General features: G+C 36.8%; 1 protein-coding gene across 1 annotated transcript in view; it reads right to left on the bottom strand.

Annotated features, from left to right (window-relative positions):
- Positions 1 to 18537: 18537 nt before the first annotated feature.
- CBLB (Cbl proto-oncogene B) overlaps positions 18538 to 21640 on the bottom strand; it is a 224038-nt gene continuing 220935 nt past the window's right edge. The window contains exon 19 of the mRNA XM_056109396.1: positions 18538 to 19639. Within this exon, the coding sequence (XP_055965371.1) occupies positions 19380 to 19639 (260 nt within the window). The 3' untranslated portion in view covers positions 18538 to 19379. The remainder of the gene's footprint in view (positions 19640 to 21640) is intronic.

The following is a 21640-nucleotide window of genomic DNA, read 5'->3' as shown; positions in this document are numbered from 1 at the left end:
TTTCTCCTGTTGAGACACCCATTTGTGGCATTTTGCTATAGTAGCTCTTGCAAACCACTAAAAACCCCCAAATAAAAAAAATAATAGGTCACATTTTAAGTGTTTATGCTCATTGAATCATTTCAACAATGCTATGAAGGAAATACAATTGTTGCCTTTAGAGATACTACCTGGAATGCATTACTTATCAAAAGTCATAAAGAGAAAGAAAGTGGGATGCAGCCCAGTGATTTGACCATATTTTTCTTGATTCCAAATTCATCTTTATTCCTAAACCATATGCACCGTATGCATTACAGTTTTCTTTATTTAGCTAAAAGAAAAAATTGATGTTGTAAAAATTTCCAGAATGTTATTGAACATGGGCACTGAGAAGGAGAAAATTCCAGAGCGTGAAGTGTTGTCAAAAAAATAAAAAGTACTATTAAGTACCTCTTGCATTGTGAATCTGGATGAGGATAACTGAGCACACAGCCTCCGATTCATTGTTGGTAATAGGAAAGTGTTTGTTCACACCCTAAGTAGATATTAGGTACATCCCTTCTAATTAGCATTCACTGTTTTCAACCACATATCAAACCCTGAAGTTCTTGAAAGACTATCTAATCCCACTATTTTATATAACTTGAAACACAGTAGAAAATTAGTGTGTGCTGAATTAAATGGGAAGAATTGACATTATTCACAATTGACCTTGTAAAGCTTTACCTTATTTTACTTGACACTTCTACTATCATCTCAGATCTCTAGTTGCAAAATATATACTGCAGATCCACAACCTACTTGCCTAGTTTTGTTAAGCTTTATTTATTAATGCTGATCTAATAAGCGATATCTTCCAGATGTGTCTGCTGGAAATAAAATGCGAGTCGGAAGTGAGATTTTGGTGCTATATTTTCCCTGTCTCTTTACTGTCTTTATTCAATCCTCCGAGCTCTATTTTATTGTTTCCTCTTATTCACATGCTTCTTTTCTATGTGTGCAGTCGTTCCCTTCTTTTTCCTTATTTTTCCTCTGATTTACTTCCCTTGGGTGTGTATGTTGGGACGGGGGATTGTCACTGAGTTCAGAATCTAGAGATTGATACTAATACCTTGTATCTTGCACTGCAATTGCTGTGTCAAGATGGCAGCACAGCAGGCTGCCACAATTTTAACACTGACTAAAAAGCAGATTTGATGCATGCTGATTTGAGGGGAAGTGCAGGGTGTCTGAAATGAGGATCTGACTCTGCCTTCTTTCCTCATTGTAAAAAAAGAGTCACTAGACAGACATTTGCACACTCACATATAGTAGATGATGCACTGTATCTTTAAATATAGGTCATTGATTAATTTTGAATAATCTTCCAGAAAATTTCAAGATATTGGTTATTTAATTGTAAATTCTTTAAATAAATGAGAGACAATACTATTATTTTTCCGTGTGGATGAAGAAACTAGGTCATAAACCATTCAATTATCTGTTATTCTCAAGTGAAGAATCCTTAATGATGACACAGCTAAATTTGCAGAATACCTTTCTGTTAAATCGATTTCAGACTATACATCATTTCCTCAATACACAGAATGAATGGCATAATAAAAGAAGAGATCATTTATAATGATTCTTTAATAAGAAAAATATTAAAGTTTGTCAAGAATAATATTTAATGTGGAATTTTATTGAACTCTTGAATACTTGCTACCCTTCGCTACTCCCTAAACTAGATATTTTTGAGTGTTGATTTGCCTAAGAGGCACCCCACAGAAGAAAGTGCACTTGCAAAAAGTAGCATGAGAATATAAACAGCACCATGTCGTAATCTTAGTTTGAACTAGTTTGAATATTGTTTTTTGATAAAAATTAGTAGACTAAAATATATATTTTAACCTCAGGGAACCTTAATTGTGTTAAAATTATGCACTAAAACATTTGCACAGGTCCAGACTGTTGGATATCCTTGCAATGAATATGTCTTTGCTTTCAATTTATATAACTAAAAAAATATTGTGAATACTTTGAATTTCCCCTGTAGAGTTGAAAAGAATGTTATGAAATAACCCAGAACAGCAAACAGCTCTTAGAAATCCAGGCAAACTTGGGTCTGGATTGCACATGGTGTGCATATCTTCTAAGATAACAAGGACAAAGCAATGAGGTCAAAAGTTGAGTAGGGTGAGCTGTTGAGTCTTTCTTTGCCTAATCATCTAAATGAATAGCTCATCTTTCCTGATTTAATATAAAGAAATTAATAGTGCCAAACTATAAAATAATATGACTAAATGACTTCTGAAGTTATGGGTGAACGATATTAAGAGCAAAAACCATTTTTGGGATTTTTCTTACCACTAAAATGGGAACTTTATCTAAGAAATAGTATGAGATTGAGTTATATGAAGTAGCACACCATTATAGGTAGTAGAAAAATACAACTCTATAAATAATGAGAGTTTTGCTTCCTTTATAAAAATATAAGAAATGTAGCAATAAGAATCTTTTCAAATGTAGAGGAACTCAACAAATCCATTTAAAAACCTTTTAAACTCAGCTGTGGCTTTTCACACTCAATATACATCCTTTCTAGGTGAAGAAATTTAGGCATGAAGTATAATCTTCTGATGCTAGAATTTAAAGACTATAAAGTCCGGTAGAGCCTAAGCATTATTTAATCTTTTCTGTGGTTCAGCATTTTATCTGTAATGTTTTACCAAACACCCTGGCCATTTCCTGTGGAACTTGAAGCTTTAGTCTTATAGACATCTAAACGTATTTTAATCCAGAGTGTAAAGTCTGAATATACCTACGTTTTCCAAGTGGAATGGCAGTGGGCAATCTTCAAAAGGAAACTGGTACTCTTGTCATCTACAAGTCTAAGTTAAAATTTAGAGGTTAATATAAAAAAAGGATTGATAATCATATGATGACAGGACAGTGGATCTTAGAGAGGAAAGCAAGGCGGTTGGTCTTCATGAGTTTCTAAAGTCGTGATGGTAATGTAAGTGTCCTTTCACGCCTTTAATGTGAAAGCAAAGTGTATTCACATTATTCCTCCAAGCTGAATTTTGCATTGTTCTTAATGTGGTGAGTATAAAGCCTCTTTGGCATGATTAGTATAATGGCCACAAGTACTTCTGTGTTACATATAGGAGTTTCACAAATGAAACAGATGTGTTTTGATTTGGCCTGTGAGAGTATTTATACCCATTTCCTGTTTATTGGATTTTTACTGGATCAAGCAAGTAACTGCTCTTTGCTGAGAAATGGCAGGATGTAATGTGTTTTTCTTCATTTTAAAACATAGCAAATTAATTTAAAAAAAGTTATCTGTGTACGTTAAAATGGATAGCTGAGTAATAAAAGACAATATCATGTAATTTGCCGCTGTATGTGTTGATGCATCTGGAGAGTATCATACTGTGTGAAGTTAGTCAGAAGAAAAGGGACAGGCATAGAATGAACACTCTCATATATGGGCGATAGGAAACATAGTAAGGGAATAACTGTCCTGCACTGCACTGGTCCTGCACTGTCCTCCAGTTGTTCATCGATTTGCTCGAGCGGGCACCATTAATGTCTCCACTGTGAGACTTGTTGTTACTGTTTTTGGCATATCAAATACGCCACAGGGAGCTTGCCAGGCTTTGCCATGTGGGCGGGATACTCTTGGTAGCTTGTCAGGCTCTCCGAGAGAGATGGAGGAATCAAGCCCTGCTGGGCCGCGTGCAAGGCAAATGCCTTACCGGCTGTGCTATTTCTCCAGCCTAAGGGAATAACTATGACCAAAACAATAAATCCTCATAACTGGTCTATAGAGCTGAGTTTGGGAGCTTGGGGCAGGTTGGGGGTTGCAAGAGGGTGTTGAGGGCCCTGAGACAATAATAGAAGGAAGAGAATACTCTGGTGGAGACCATGGTGCGGGGACTTTATATGCACAAAAGCATATCAGTAACAGAATTGTAAATCATGGTGTCTAAAATAAAAATATTTTTAAATTAAATGGTCCACTGAAAGAACCTATCGTATTAAGCTATTTTGAAATGCAGAATGATAAGTTTGTGTACATTTCACATTGCTAATAATTTTACAGAATTTGTATTTATAGTTCTGTTTCAACATGATTCTGTTTACTTTGCATGATAGTGTTGAGAAATTAATTACCAAGCCATTCTTAATTAAAAAAATGTCAGTAAGAAAGCATGTTTTTCTAATTCACTCCTACTGAATTTTCAGTGATGATAATCGGTGAAAATCACTTGATTATTTTAAATTTTCTTTATTGTTCAAATTGATATTGCTTAGATCTGGCTTAATTATTTTAATAATTTTAAATAACTATCACATAAAATGGGACAAATTGGTGGATTATTATTATAGTAACTTTCTTTTGTTGAGTGACCCAACACTTGCTTTCTGGCTCCTATATATTTTTTATGTGCAAAAGGAAAATACCAAGTGCAATCTGCATATTTTGTGAATATCTCAGAAAATACAATTTTGAAAACAAAATATAAAATTTTCCTAAATTCAAAGTGCTATGCAAATGTTTAACTATGTTACCACTGATTAATAAGCTCAATTGAGATACATGAGTCATGCTTTTGACCAAATAGTCTCCCTTATTTTGTAAGAAACTAAAGATAAATGCTATTATGCTTTGCTCTTGATTAAACATTTATACAAATAGGTGCCTTGGTACAGCTGTTTTTGATTCATGTCTGATGGCCTAGTGTATAAGGTACTTGTGTTAAGTTTAATTTTCTGCAAAGATATTTTGTATCTTACGTTGGAACATTTCTTCTGGGAAATATACAGTTCCTATTGAGAATAATTTCAGCATAGTCACTGATATTTTTGGTAAGATTGTGCCAGATGTTTTATTTCCTATCCCACGTATTTACTACATAAACAACAAACAAATGAGCTTTTAGTAGTTTACTGGGGCAGAAGGAACATCTGTACTGAAGGAGGAGAATTGTGGTTGAGATCTGAACAGGGACAGGTGTGTGACAAACAGGAGAGTGTCTCAGCTGAAGATACTGAATGGGTAACCACGTGTGCAACTTGGAGGGTGAGATGCACTGAGCTTGCCAGGCAGGGAGTGTTTCCAGAGAAGGAAAACGGATCTGTCCAGCCAATTTTCTCAGAGAAACACCCTCGAGGGAAGATATTCTGCTTTACTTTTTTTTTAAGACCAAGAAACCATATATCCATATAAAACGATTTTTGTTTTCAGTTACTTATACTGTGCACTCAGAACCTTATATGAAGCCATCATAGTCAAGTGGATCCCCCACTTCCCACCAATCACTATATTTGAGTGCTCATTTTCTTTTATCTGGTCACCTATATTTTTTTTGTTTGTAGACTTTTTTAAATTAAAAAAATTGAGGTCAATTTTTTTAGACATTACATACAGCTGAAGACCACCGAGGCCCAGCCAAGACCATGCTGGGAGCACTCTCCACACACTTGGATGAGCCTCACGCATATAAGAACTGACAGAGGAACCCAGGTGTGTGGGACCCGGGGCTGAGATCTCCAAGCCTGCACAGTTTGGGACTGGACCTGCCAGTAACTAGACAGTTACACCCACCAACTGCCGTGTAACTCCAACAACGGCCAGGATCCAGAGATCATCACACTCAGGTCCCGGAAGTGACATCTTATCATCTCATTCCTAATTTGGTCAAACTGGCAGGCTACCAAATGTAACATGCCCACACGGCAGAGTCTGGCAAACTCCCCGTGGTATACCCAATATGCCAAATACCAGTAACAATGATGGGTCTCATTCTCCTAACCCTGAAAAAGCCTTGAATATGGCACTTTAAAAAAAAAAAATCTCAGGGCTAGGACGAAGAAGACGTTACTGGCACCTGCTCGAGGCAATCGACGAACAACAGGGTGGTCGTGATCGTGACATACATTTGAGCATACTCATTGTGCTCATCATGAATCAATACATACCATAATCACATGACCACTAAAAGTTCAGTTCTGTCTTCACCATTAAATTGATCCCTTGTAATAATTTACATCTCCTTTCCCAGACGATAAACATCAACTTGATCTTTTATTTTTAATACTTTTTTAGAATAAAGGTCCAGAGAGACAGCACAGTGGTTAGGGTGATTGCGCTGCATGAGGCTGAGCTAATTCCCAGCACTACGTATGCCCCTCCAAACTACACTAAAAGTCATCCCTAAGCACAAAGCCGGGAGGAATCATTGAGTACTACTAGGTATGGCCTCCAAAGGAGTGAAAAATATACATATATATGAACAAGTGATTTGGGTGGGTATTCCTAGATGGTACTGAGCCTGGGTGTCACTCCCAAGGATTCTCAGCAAACTGAACCAGCAGTTCCATGCCAGGGTCTGAGTGTCAGGGACTACCTGGCCACTCGATGGGGCTTAGGGTTCCCTGGGGAAGCAAACCATGATGCTCAGAGGACAATACTGTACCAGAGATCAAATTCGGGCTTGCCACAGACAAGACACACACTGTAACCACTGTACTATTTACATCTCAAAATATGTAACATTTTTCATTGAAATAATATTGTGTTATAACACATTTCAGATGTTTATCATTGAAAATCAAATATGGATATGTATATACATATATATGTATACACACATGTGCCTCACCATATATATACATATATATGTATATATAAATTGTAGGGGAGATTTATTTGGTCGTCAGTCTGCTGTGCTCAGACATCACTCCTGGAGGTGCTTAGGGGACCATATGTGGTGCTCCAGATTGATCCAGGGTTGAATGTGGGCCAGTCAAGCCCCCCCCCCATTGTAACATCTTTTTGACTTATATTTGTTTACCATTGAAATTTCAATTCTCTCCAATACCTTCAACATCTTCAACATATTCCCCACTCTCACCCCACCCCCACCCCCCGCCACATACAAATACATATTCCCTGATTCCCTTTCCATTCTTGTAACTTCTCATTGATCTAATAGTTTGAAAGTTTACCTGTTCATTCTTTTTCTCTATATGCCACATAAACGTGAATCATATTATAATTATCCTTTTTCATCTGAAAGATTTCAGTAAGCATTAATACCCTCTAAGTTCATCTATGTTGCAAATGACAGATTAGATATGTTCCAGAAGATATTTGAGTACTATTTCAATGGATATTTATTCCATATTTATGTCCATCAATGAGTTGGAGGAGAGTTGGTCTGTTCCAGTTCTTGACTTATTGTGAGTAATGCTGCAATCAACAGGGGAGTGAATATTATGTTGTTAAAATTATGCTTTTGTGTATTTTGAGTAAATACTCTCAAGTGGGATAAACTGAATCAAATGGGGTTTCTATTTTTAAGTTATTGAAATCTTTGGTGTTCCTTTTCATAGTGACTCCCTCAATTTACATTAATACTAACAGTGTGCTGTCCACATCTCTCTGACATTTATTTATTTTTGGATAAGCCATCTTATAGTATCAGATGATATCTATGCTATTTTAGATCACTTGATCTCTTGACATCCCTTTACTCATTGATTTGCTCGAGCGGGCGCTAGTGATGTCTCCATTTGTCCCTGTCTTATGCTAGTGTAGCCCAGTGGTGTCTGCTTGCTCCAGGAACATGAAGAGCCTCAAACCGATCATTCGGGGTCTTGACGAAGAAGTCTGACCATCTCGTAGGTGTGCAGCCACGCGACCTTTTGACATCCAGTGGAATCCAGTCGGTTACCGCTATAGTCCAGCGGTCATCTCCAAATCGCATTATGTGTCCAGCCCATTTGATTTTCCACGCCTTTGGCAAGTGAGATAGCGTCCATGATTTTCGATCATCGATGAAGGCCAGAACTCCAGATTCTTTCTCTCACTTGAGTGAACGTGATACTCCAAGCATAGCTCTTACGATTCCTCTTTGGAGATCCAAATAGCATTCTCATCCTGTTTTTGTAGGGCCCAGGTCTCTGAGGCATATGTTAATCCAGGAAGAACAGTAGAATCAAAGAGATGTGTCCAGAGCTGGAGGTTCTTCATCCTCTTAGCTATTTCTTCAATGCTCTTGAAGGCATTCCAAGCTACTCTCTTCCTCCTGCGCAATTCAGGTGCCAGGTCATTCGTTATGTTGACTTCTCGACCTAGGTACACATAACTGCTGCATTCAGAGATGTTCATTTTGTTGAGAGCGAATGTAACGTCAGGAATGAGTCCATTTCTCATAAACATTGTTTTTGTGAGATTCAGCTGTAGTCTGACCTTTCTACACTCACGGTAGAAGACAGCATTTGTGCTGCTTGGCTAATGTTTGGTATTATTAGAACAATGTCATCAGCGAAACGGAGATGGTGCAGCTGCTGACCGTCTATCTTCACTCCCATTCCTTCCCATCCCAGTCATCTCATGACGTTCTCAAGGGTGGCACTAAAGAGTTTCGGTGAAATGGTATCACCCTGCCAAATCTCTCTCTTGACATCAATGATCACCTCCTTGTAGAATGGTGAGATTCTGATAGTGAATCCGCAACACATCTCATGGAGGTTCCTGATGTATTGAGTTTGAACACCCTGTTTGGCTAGGGCTTCAATGACCGCTTCAGTCTCAACAGAGTCAAAGGCCTTCTTTAAATCAATGAATGTTAGACAGAGCGGTATCTTGAACTCCTGAGAAACCTCAATGAATTTGGTTACCATGTGGATATTGTAGATCATGCTGAATCCTTTTTGGAACCTGGCTTGCTTGCATGGTTTTCCTTCATCTAGTGTTCTGATAATCCTATTCAGGATGACTTGACTGAACAGCTTGTGAGGACAGACAACAGGCAGATCAGGCGATAGTTGCCAATGTCATGGATGTCTCCCTTTTTGTACAGTAGAAAGAACAGTCCTGCTGGTTTTCCTTTGGGTCAGAACCTTGCATTCAATAGGTAGCATCTGAAGAGCCGAGCCAGTGTATTGATGAGTACTGATGGCAGGTTCTTCAGTTGTTTGGATCTGACCTTGTCTGGGCCGGGTGCTCTTCACTTCTTCACTGAGGAAAGGGCGTGTCAGATTTTGGAAGGGAGAACACTGGGAATGAAATATCCATCCTGCAGAATTTGGTATGTGGGCAGGTGGACATAGCTATTGAAGAGATCTGGGTAGAAGTCATGAATAATCTTCTCTGTTGCCCTTCTGGAAGATGTGATAGATCCATCAGGATGTCAGAGGGCAGTCATCCTGGTCTTGTAGTTGGCGAAGGACAGGAGGGTATTGCGAATACTTTTCCCTGCTTCTGCCACATCGGCCAGCACTGCTGCTCTTCTCTCTTTGAGGTCTTCCTTGATCGCTTCTCTGTGTTGTGAGCTCAGAAGTTCGCTTGCGGTTGCCTGAGGCTTGCACCAAGCCACGTTGGCAAATGAGCTCGAGATTTTTCTTTCGAAGACAGGCGTTTTTTTTTTTTTTGTGGCTATCTCTCTTGGTGTTCCTCGCACAATGGAGGTGCTGAACCAGTCCATCGTATTCTTCGTCAATATTGTCAGTGACAACATCTTCCCATGTTGCTGCAATAGTGCCAAAGAGCTCCCAATTGGTGGTCATTCTGGGGGTGCTCTTAAACTTTTCAGCCCTTTCTCCCTATTTTAGATATCAGGTAATATCTATTTCCATTTTCCTAATTAAAGCTGATGAGCATCATTTCATATGCCTTGTTGGTATCTGTGTGTCTTAGTTGAGTATCTGTTGTGAGCCTCTGTTCAAACTTTGTAAAAATGTTTTTATTGTAATTATGAAGTAGTTTCGGTGTTTTGGGTAGGTTTTAGAGATACTAACCCATTGTTGGATGTACTATGTAGAAATACCCTCACCCATTCAGTGGAATGTTTTTAATTTTGATATGTTTCTTTTACTGTGCAGAAACTTTGTAGATTTTTTTATATGTTTATTGTTCCTTTCCCCCCTTGCTATAGAAGGTATAATCCATCACATCTCTGAGACTTTTGTGAAGAAAAAGTGTTTTTTCCCCGTGTATTATATGGCATGATTTATTATGCTTTACTAAATTCAAGTCTTTAATCCAGTTACTACTATTTTTTGGGGGGGAGAGGTGTCATAAGATGCTCGGGTTTCTTTTCTTTTCTTTTCTTTCTTTTTATTTATTTATTTAGTTTGTTTTTTGGACCACACCCCTCTGTGCTCTGGGATTACTACTGATGCTTGTTGTACTATATGTGACTAGTATTTTTAAAAAGATTTATGTTACTGTAACAGTATTGCAAGAGAGAGAGAGAGAGAGAGAGAGAGAGAGAGAGAGAGAGAGAGAGAGAGAAGAAAAATATCTGCCATAAAGGCAGGTTGTATTGGCGGGTGGGAGGGGAGGGAGGAAAACTGGGGACATTGTAGGTGGGAAATGTGCACTGGTAAAGGGATGTGTGTTGGAACATTGTGTGACCAATACTCAATCATGAACAACTTTGTAACTATATTATTTCATGGTGGTTCTATTAAAAAAAGATTTAAGAATCTTTGTGATTTTCTAACTATTGCATGCCATCAGAAAATAGTGATAATTTTACCTCCTCTTTTCAAATTTGTACTTCTCTTCTATCCCTTGTATTACCTAATTCCTTTTTGTCTAACTGCACTTGTATTTCCAATAACGCACTGACTAGTGGTGCTGAGAGTGGACATTTTTGTTATGCTCCTGATCTTAAAGGAAGATTTGCTGTTGGCTCTGGCTTTGTCATATATGATTTTTAATGTGTTGAGGTATATTCCTTCTATTTTTATTTTTAATTTTGAGTCTTTTGGGGAACACCACTCTGTTACCAGGACTTATTCCTGGCTCATTGCTGGCTGGGCTCAGGGGACAATGCAGAGTACCAGCGACAGAACAGACAGACAGGTTAGACACATGTAAGACAAATGCACGACCCACTGGGCAATTGCTCTGGTCACCTATGTCTGTTTTCTTGAGGGATTTTTTTTTGTTAAGTCTTGTCGACTACTTGTTTTGAAACTATAGAGATCATTTGAGTTTTGTCCTTTTTTTGTTTTTGTTAATGTCACAATTGTGATATATCACCATTATTGATTTCCTTTATTGATTTCCTTTTCGTGATATATCACCATTATTGATGTTAAGATGTTGTTGCATAACCGAAATGAATCCTGCTTGCTCATGTTTGATTATCTTAACATATTGTTGAGTTCAGTTTCCTAGTACTTTGATGATAACATTTACATAATGTCCATTTTTGTTTCCAACTATCTTTTCTTGGGGGTGGGTTGGCGGGCTTGGGGCTTGGGCCACACTTGGTTGTGCTCGGGTTTCTATTCCTGACTTTTGTGCTCAAGGTCAGTAATGCCTAGCAGTGCTTGGGAATCATATGCAGTACCATGATCAACCTTATACAAGTCCAACATGATAATCCCTGTACTGTCTCTCAGGGCTATGTTTTTATTGGAAGTATATTCTTATTTGATGTAGGTACAGTCTAATTTTATTAAAGTATAGAAGTTTCTGGATGTTTTTTGTTTTAAACTCGATCTTTAAGTAAATTTTTTTGTAAACAAGTACATGTTTGATTATTGCTTTTTTAAAATTAACCTTTTTTCATCTTAATTGGTGGGTTCACTCCAGTTACATTAAAAATGATTATGCATATGTGGGGCATCCCACTGCTATATTGTCTTTAGCGTTTTGGTTCTATTTATTTCCTTGCTCAGTTTTATTAGCATTCTTGTTTTTTTCCCCCTTCATTTTATATAGGAAAGCTCTTTTCAGCATTTCTTGCAGGAAGACCTACCCTAAAATTCCTTTACATTATGTGTGTCTGTGAAGGCGTTTATTCTGTCCACATGTCTAAATTAATAGTATTACAGGAGTTTATATTCTTGGCTGCTTTTATCTGAATATTTTGAATGTCATTCTATTCTTTACTGGTCTTTAAGGGTTTCTGCTGATAAGTCGGGTGAAGTAAAGATAATGGAACTTTTTATAAGTGCCTTTTTCTCAGTTGCCATCAATATTGCTTTGTCCTGAATTTTTGACAGCTTACTGTGGTGTGTTTACATTTACTTTACAATTAAATAGTCCAATACTTATGTTGTTTTTGTGTTTTGGACACCTGGCACTACTCTGGGTTTTCTCCTGGCTCTGTGCTCAGGGGTTACCCCTGCTGGTATGGAGACCACATGCAGTGTCACGATAGGGTTAAAATCAGGCCTTGCCACAGATAAGGCAAGTAACTGACTTCCTGTACTGTCCCTTATTTGAAATGGTCCCATATTTGAAATGGTCTGATGTTTTTCATCAACCTATAATTTAGTTCCTTACCCAAGTTTGAGGAATTTTTGCTATTTCTTTAAAGAGTTTTTCTAATACAATGACTTTCTTCTTCTAGGATACTCGTTTTTAAATGGTGATTTTCCTAATGGAATGAGATAGAACTCATACTTTTATATACATATATGTATACATACATATATAAAACATATTTTTTTTTACCCCAGCAAGTTTCACCTAATATCTTCAAGTTCACTGATTGGATCCTCGGTTTGGTCTATTCTGTTTACTTAGCTTCATATGTACTTATCTTACATATTGTGCTCTTTCATATCTGAAACTTTTTTGATTTAAGCTTCAATTTCTACCTTATTTCTGATATCAATTTTTGTTTACTCTTTGATTCATTTACCCAGTTAATTTTTTATCTATTAATCTGCTTTTTCTTCTTCTTATATATATTTGTATGTAATATATTTAATATAGAAATATTTACTTTATACATATATCTAAGTACATAAAAAGAACTACATTCACTTTTCCAGCAGGTGGTGCTATCTTAATTTAGAGTAAAAGGGTTTTTTCTGTTACTGGATTTTTACCTTTTCATTTGGAACATCTATTAGTTACTGTGGGTACAATCTTTTTTTGAATTTGCTCTGTTGCAGAGCGGGGGTGAGGCATGCATGGGTTGAGCTTCTGTGGAGAACATGCTGGGTGGGATATCTGGTTGGTTGGGGCACAGGTTGCTTTCCTTCCTCTGTGTGATGCAGATCTGAGACATGGTAGCCTACCTTATGTCAGTGTGCTTCTCCAAGTCAATACTTGATGTTTAGTGAAATGTGAATGTCCCTGGGGTCCTTTTCATTTTATCCTCTTTTGGTCACATGTGCAAGGGGTGATTCTGTCACTCTAGGGTGTGACGTTCTTTCACCATCCTTTCTTGAATTAATTTATTTTCTGTTGTAGGGAGCACAAGGAACCTCTTCTTGTTCAAGATGGTTAATTTTAAAGTCGTTATTATTACATAGATTGATTTCTCATCTCAGATTTTGGAAGAACGAAGTACTCTCTTATCCTCTTGAGTTACTTATGGGTTGGAACCGTACCAAAATGTGTTTTCAAATTTTTTTTTGTGAATCTTTTAAAAAATTGAATTTAGTTCCGAGTGAAGGAATTGATGGTATCTCATGTATTCACATTAGTAAATTGGCTTACTTCTAGTTCATGAATGAAGAAAACAGGGCAAAAAAGAGAGGCCACTACAGAGGCAGTTACTGGAAGAATCAACACTCGACTCAGGACTGTTTTAACTGTTGGCTATATAAGGGTGTAATTTTTATTTGAAATACTTGTGTACTAGGTTTTGCACTTTATCTTAGGACTTGGAACACAAATGAGACATGTTTCCTCTACCAAAGAAGTTCATTCTGGTTGGGGCCACTCTCAGGAATAAAGTAATCGCAAAGGTACGTGGCACATACTGTAATATTAGTGCTAAGAGAGGAATGAAAGATGATATGCTCAGCTCATCTGGTAGGATAAGATAGGAAACGCTTCGCAGTCTCGAGCTGGATTTCAAACGGAACAGTTGCCCAGTTTGGAAGAAGGGAAAGGCATATTCATAAGGACTAACTAGTATACTCAAAGGACAAGGAGCATAGTTAGGCAACAGTACACTCAGCAGAGGAGCAGAAAGGCTGTAATGAGAGTTAAGTACAAAGAGGAATGGAAGCAATGAATACCGATCGTAGAGTCACGAAAGAGGTTTAGATAGAGATTTTAGCAACTTTCATCATCAGATTTGGATTTTAGAAACTTTCGTCCAGTATGGCACCAAAGCTTTCTAGAAAAATAACAGAATTTAAATTTCTAAGGGAGTCCTAGATAATTCAGATCCAAATGAGTGTAGTGTCAATAATGAAGAAAAATGAATCAAAAGTAGGTCATTAAGAACAAAGTCCAAATTTCCCTTGATAACCAAAGAGGGGTACGAAGAGACACGAATGGGAAGCTTCCTTCTAGCCTGCTGCCTGAGCATCATTTATACGCCAATTCCTCCAAAGCAGGCTTGAATTCCTCTCGACATTTTCATGGTTTCTAGTTCTGAACTGGAGCAACCAGACTCCTAATCTAATGATACCCAGGAAATTAGAATGGCACACACAGACTTTTACCACAAGAGAGAAACAAGATCTCCAAGTTTCTCCTGTGTTTCCCAGGTTTCACTACGTTTCATCTTTAACTAATTTTTTTTTTAACTCAAGTGTGGTATTCCTCTAAAGATCTTTCTTAGTGACAAAGCATGCTGTCTCTTTTAGGCTAACAAAATGTGATTCAATTTTATCACATATCATATAAATAACTGTATTATATCTTTCTTTCCATTGTCCGAGAAGACTCATGACTTTTGGAAGTATTAAAACCTTTAAGTTCCTTGCATATAGTAAAGACCTAAAAACATTAGGTATAACTGTAAGCATTGTATGGAGTGAGATAATATATACTGCATTGTCATTACCACTTTTTAAATGTATGTATCTCATTTAACTGTATGGACTTTGAAGTTATAATTATTACTATGCTTAGAGGATTTGCTCATACCAATATTAATGCAGTCTATGTTTTAAATACAAAATCAATGTCATCAACATTTTCTATCTCGTGTTCTCACTCATATATCCGCATACATATTTATATGTATGTAACACACATATATACCCATATATATATATATATATAATGGGCAGTAAAATAATCAGAAAAATAAATTTGAAAACAGATGTTACTATTACCAATGAAGAGCTATGTGGTATGACATGAAAATACACATGGTATTTCTTACTTGGAAACTTAAAGTTAAATAATTTGGGATGAGTACTTTGTGTAAAATATATCTTACTTGAACATAAAGAAAATTACAACATAGAACTCCTCTGAAAGAAATACTTGCATTGTTTTGGAAAAATAAAATACCAACCCTGAATTTTGTTAACATTCATTTTATAAAATACCTTGAAAGAACAGATAAAGTACTTGTTTACATAATAACCATAATTGAAAAAATGAATATAAATTAATTGAACACATAACTATTTTGCCACATTTGATAACTTTAAAAAAGGCATTAAAAAACGTAAAGTAGTAATTGCAAAGAAAACATTTTTGTCTAATGCTGTATTTCTGGAAACTTTTCCTAGAGACACTGAAATTCCAGGTCAACAGGCAGTACCTGTATTGTTGAAAACACACTGTAATTTGCTTCCAAATCTTTCAGTTTAAAAAAAAATTTTTTAAACCATATTACTCAGTGCAAATTAAAGCTTCAAGTTGAACATCTGAGGAAAAAAATGAATGTCTGAACTGTAGGAAATGCTTCTGGAACTGAAAAATTAAAAATTCACATTATGAAGAAATATTTGCAAGTGTTCTTGTTTGTGAAATATATTAACAAATGGCCCTTGAATTTTAAAATTAGGGCTCTATTATTAAGACTACCTGCAATGTGGGCAAGGGTCGAAAAGAACAGGAAAGTTTAACGGTCATCTGTGGAAGAAATTTTAGGTTAACTATAAGCATTGCTCTGATTCAAATGTAGAAAATTTGGCCAGAATATTACAGAACTTGAGGTGGGAAATATGGAGATTAATTTCCTATCTCTGAGAAGAAGCACTTTTACCCTCAGGAAATGCAGGACGGGGAAAATAGGTTAATGATGGCCAGGGTTTTAGTCATATGGATTATAATGTGGAGTAAGTTAAAAAATAATCTTACTACTAAATTTGGATAATGGAAGGCATGTCACTTTTAGATCAGAGTGGAACCAAGTTTTGATTATTTTCACCATAAATGGGTGACCAGTTTTATAAATATATATATATATACATATATATATATATTTGCATTTTGGATCACATTTGGCGATGTTCAGGGGCTATTCCTGGCTCTGCACTCAGGAATTACTCCTGGAGGTGCTCAGGGGACCATATGGGATGCTGAGAATCAAACCCAGGTCAGCTAGTGCAAGGCAACCTGCTGTGCTATTTCTCCAGCCCTAATAGAATATTTTCAACTGAAACCTTTTTTTGACAAATCATAGGTAGTAATGGAATTTTCTTGAGTGTTTGATTGAAGGGCTACAGCTATAGCACAGCAGGTAGGGCATTTATCTTGCACACAGCCGACATGACCAACCCAAGTTCAATTCCTTCGACCCTCTCGGAGAGCCCGGCAAGCTACCCAGAGTATTGGCAAGCTACCTAGAGCATCTCGCTCGCACGGCAGAGCCTGGCAAGCTACCCATGATGTATTCAATATGCCAAACATAGTAACAAGTCTCACAACGTTACTGGGCCCGCTCAAGCGAATCGATGAACAATGGGAGGACAGTGACAGTGACAGTTTGATTGAATCTTTCCCTGTTTCTTTTTTATTTTGTTGAAATTTTAAATTCTTTCTTTCTTTCTTCCTCACTTTTTCTTTTTTTTCCTTTTTTTTCCCCCTTTTTCTTGGAGGGCTCTGAAGCAACGGTCTGGGACTGCAATGGGCAATTCTTATCCAATTCTTGGGGGGCTCTGAAGCAGCAGTCTGGGGCCGCAATGGGCAATTCTTATCCAACTGGGCCAGTGGTTCAATGTCAGGGCCTGACGAATCAGGGGGCTTCCAGGCCCCAACCAGTGCTCTGAGGGTATCATATGGTATAGGATACAAAACATGTGTCAGTCGCATGTTCAACAGATGCTCTAAGCACTGTACATACCTTGGTTTTCAATCCCACCCAGCCCCCATTTATTTTTGATGACAAAGCTGATGGCTGCTGATGAACAAAAAGTAGAGAGATTTTGATGGAGGCCAGTATGCTTTCTAAAGAAACTGTTATGTCCTAATTCGTACAGGAAATTTTCATATTATTTAAAGTTGCTTGAATGAAACTGTACCATGCTTTCTCATGTTTATATTCTACATATTCCCTAATGTATTAATAACATTAGAACAATGTTATCCAGGGATAATTTAGGTTTTAGATTGCACCTATGTAAGCATTTCATAAGAAACAACAATATCCAAAGTGACATCCGAACTGATGAAACACGTGAAAAATCATGATGTCATAACCTGGGAGTTCACAGATCGATAGAGAATTAGCTGATACAATTTTTAAAGAGCTAAAAAACTGGATTCCTATATACCTACCCACAGGAGGAGCACCTATGGCAAATTAAAAAAATAATCCCCTCTAGGAACATGTATCTGCTCAGATTCACCTAAAGAAATTAAAACAGAAGCCCAAACTATCCAAGAACTTGATTTTACTAGTGCCCCACACAATGATAGCCAAACATTCCACTTTGCAGAGGAATGAGTGCTCATTCTCTTCTTCAAGTCACCATGGTGACTCATGATTCTGACTCAATTACTGGATGTTTAGTATGTCCTTTCAATTCCTGAAGAAAGGCCCACTATTATATACATGTTATACCATCAGACTGACTTCAAAGGAAGTGCAAACCTATTAGCTAATCTATATTAATAAAACCTCTGAGTGCAAACCTTTTATCCAAATCTGTTTTTGCCTCATTCCTCTACTAACTTGCTATTAGTAAAGAAAAAAAGGTAAATTGTCTGAAAATTTTGAAGCCCTGGTAGAAATCTTTCAGAATATGTTATTCAGAGAGACTTTTATCATCAACTATGCAGAAAGGAATAACAAAATATTATATTGGAGTTAGTTTGCAACAGTTGTGCTTTAAAAACACAGTGCCTAAAAGCATTGAGCACATCAATGATGATCAATAAATATTTATGGGTTTATTAAAATAATATGTTTTTTTGAAAAAACAAACCAAAAAGGCAAAACTATAAGAATTTCTTTTACCTGATTGGCTGGACCAAGGTGGACCAATAAGTGAGTGAATCTACAAATTAAATATGAACTTCAATTTGATCACAGAGAAAAAGTTATTAAGAACTTTGCAAAAAAGCATCGCCACAGTAGCATTAGCACTTAACAGTGCATCAAAGATTTGATGTCTCCACTATTGTATGAAGTTGTTACTAAACCCGTAAGGTACCAGAGTGTAATCCAATCATTCAAACAGAAATTAACTCTCTTCCACTTTGGGAAAGGCATGACCACAATTTTATCGGAAAATTATTAATATACTTCAGGAAGATGGCCCTCTTGTTCAGCATGCCTCAGTTTAACGCAGGCATAAATATCGGGGCCTAATTATATAACTTCAATATGGCATTGTCCTGTGCAAGGGTATTTCTCCCAACTTTGCAGTAGTTACTTTCTGATATTTTAATTGTTTTTACAGTCTTAAACACCTCTGGGATGACAAATAAGAGGTTATGAAAAATTAAGATAAAAAACTTCCATTAAAGAGGGAAGTTTTTTTATATGATATGAAAACCCCTTATAAAAGGCAGTTCATTGACACAAAAAAATGCTTTATACATTCAGATTTTCCCCATCTCTCAACAGTGATGGTTTCCAAAGAAAAGACTCAGTAGTGAAGGCCACACTTTTTTTTTTTTTGCATTAGTTTGATACATTGAAAATCAGAACCTTTAAAGCATCTTAGGAATAGGAGAAATGGAACTGGACCAGGGCAGTGGTGGTGGAACCAAGTGGGAGGGGAGGTGTTGATCAAAAAGAAAATGTGAATGAGCCATAGACGTGGCCAGCAAGAGAGCTGGCAAGAAATGTCACAGCAGACCTGATCACTCTCCAAAGGGTCATCAGGAACACAGTACAGGGATCCAAAACAAACGAGCCCAAAAGAAAGCCCTCAAAATGCCAAACGAACAAACAAACAAAAAAAAAAAACCGCAACATTGCAACTTGTAAACAAGGAAAAAAGCATTTCACAGATTTAAAGTTCAAGGGAAGTAAACGTCTTTAAATTATTTTTGTCAGTTCAACCCTGATTCAAAAGTATGGCTAGAAAAAGCAGAAAGCCCAGCAGCTGACATCCTGAGCACGCAGTGGTCTTCCAGGAAGCAGCACGCCCGAGACCCTCCCTGCTCCAGACACCATGCGAGCAGGAGACACTGTTGCTCTCGAATTCCACCTCACGTCTCTGTTTGCCACACTCCTGGCGTATTCCACGATTGCTTTGTATTTTGGTACTGATGTTCCTGGCTGCTATAGATTGAGACGTGGGGAGACTGGAGGGGGAAAGGCAAATTCTCGGAGGATGCTCCGGGCCACTTCGACATTATTCTGGGCGATCTCTAAGGCTCTCTTTACTTCTTCAAAGGCATAACCCTCTCCCATGAGTTTTGCAATTTTGGCGTCGACATTTTCCAATGCTGCTTCGGGCCCATGGGGTTTCCTATGGTGAATTTCTGGTGCAGTCCTTCGGGGCCGTGGTTTAGGAGGTCTGGCTGGTGCTTGTGAACCATCTGTGTAGAGATTTAAAAATGTAAGAGTTAAACAATGGAATAAAAAATACCAAGACATTTTCTTATTAACATTAATGATTTCATATATAAACACTGTACTTCATTAATGAGCTTTCTAAAATCTTTTTGTTATGACTATTTTTTGATCGATTTGATTTGAACTGTTTTTATTTTAACATAAAAAACATGGTGGAGATGTTTGTGGTTAATTCAACAGAGAAATTAACACAGATTTAGTCCCAATTTCACTTATAAATATTCAAAAGCCAATTGGAATAAGGCATAGAGATGGGTGGAAGCTTCTATTTTGGCAATACAGCTCTTCTTTCTTTGCTTTGGTAGAGAAACTCTAATGCAAGGCTTCTGAAAGAGGGAACTAAACAAACTTGTAGATATTCCTGGAAGAACATTTTCACCACATCCTCTATTCCACTATCAGCAAACAGACTGGCTAGCAGTCAACTCAGTGCGTTCCCTCATTTTATAGAAATGTCAATGTAAGAAGCTGTGTGAGAAAAAGAGAGCATGGTAGTAGAAATATTAGTAGCGAGAACTTGAATTCTATATCATTCCCCTTATGGACAGTAGTGTCTCAACGTTAAAACACTAGTGTTTGTGATGACACATAAGAATAATCCTATTAAGCAAAAAGAAAATGAAGAAACAGGCCACAATTCCATTCAGGCCACCAGGGTAGAGGGCAGAAACTGAGAAAGTACTTTGGTTAGGGCTTTCTGAGTATTTTATTACCCAGAATTTATATTTGAAAGAAAGATTTAAATTTTAAAAATGGTCATTTTGATAAATGGAATACTTTATGGTTTTTAAGACTCTGTAGCCATCAACGATTATTCACTGTCTTTCTTCTTAGACCACTGCAAATGTGAAATGGCAAATTCAAGGGCACAGTTCAGTAAATGATGAAGTGAGGCCAGTTCCAAACCTGCTAAATTCGGCTCCATCTCAGGCTCCTGGTCTCTGCTGCTTTGTCAACTTTCCTAGTGAATCTAGCAGATATTATAAGGAGGGTACTTTCGAAAATAATAAAATCAAAGTCATAAAATAATGACACATTTTATTTGAGAAGCTGACTTATAAAAATAATTTTCTATTCATCATTTCAGCTAATCAATATAATATACGTAAAAGTCTGCAGGATGAAAGTATTTGGATCCACACAAAATTAGTTGCTATTAAAAATTTTTCCTTCTCTACAGAGTAAGATTCAATTTGAAAAATAGCTATATATTGCTATAAAATATTCACATACAAATAGATATTTACCATGCTTTTTTTAGAAGAAAAAATTAATTTTGCCAATTTTTTTTTTATTTCTTGCATCCATAACTAAGTATCTCAAATTATTAGGGAGTAATAAGTTGCCATTTTTTTGTTTTCTTTTTGGGCTATACCTGATGGTGCTCAAGAAACAATATGAGGTGCTGGGGATTGAACCTAGGTCAGGTGCATGCAAGGCAAACATCCTACCTGTTGTACTATTACTCTGTTCCTGAAATTGCAGTTTTTCACTAAGGTTTGAAGTATCATTCATTTTTCTATTAACTATTCTATCATACAGATGTACAATAAATTATATTTTAAATCATTTCCTAAAACCATTAAAATTTCTAGCAAGTTTTTCTTTAATTAATTAGCACTCAGTTTATGCACTGGAACCATGTCTGCTCTGATTTACTTTTTCAGGTAAGAAATGTCTCTAGAGATATTAATACAAGTCTAAATTCCTGTATTCTATTGATAATTTTCAAGAGTTTTCCATTATTATTAATGCTGAGAAGTTATTAACATGAATTAACATTCACACTGACACACATCTTTGAAAAGAACAGCTATACACATCAGTAAAGTTGGAAGGATACTAGGGCAGCCAGGAACACTTCTAAATAGTATAATTAGCAATTAAGTTTTAACTTTCATTGCAAAGCAAAAGAAATCATCATTTAAATGAAAAGAAAGTCTACTAAGAGAGAATATTTGCAA

The sequence above is a fragment of the Sorex fumeus genome, unplaced genomic scaffold, assembly GCF_029834395.1.
Source record: "Sorex fumeus unplaced genomic scaffold, SorFum_2.1 ptg000265l, whole genome shotgun sequence".
Lineage (NCBI taxonomy): Eukaryota > Metazoa > Chordata > Mammalia > Eulipotyphla > Soricidae > Sorex > Sorex fumeus.
The sequence above is the reverse complement of the archived record's forward strand: the minus strand, read 5'-3'. Positions and strand labels throughout refer to the sequence as shown.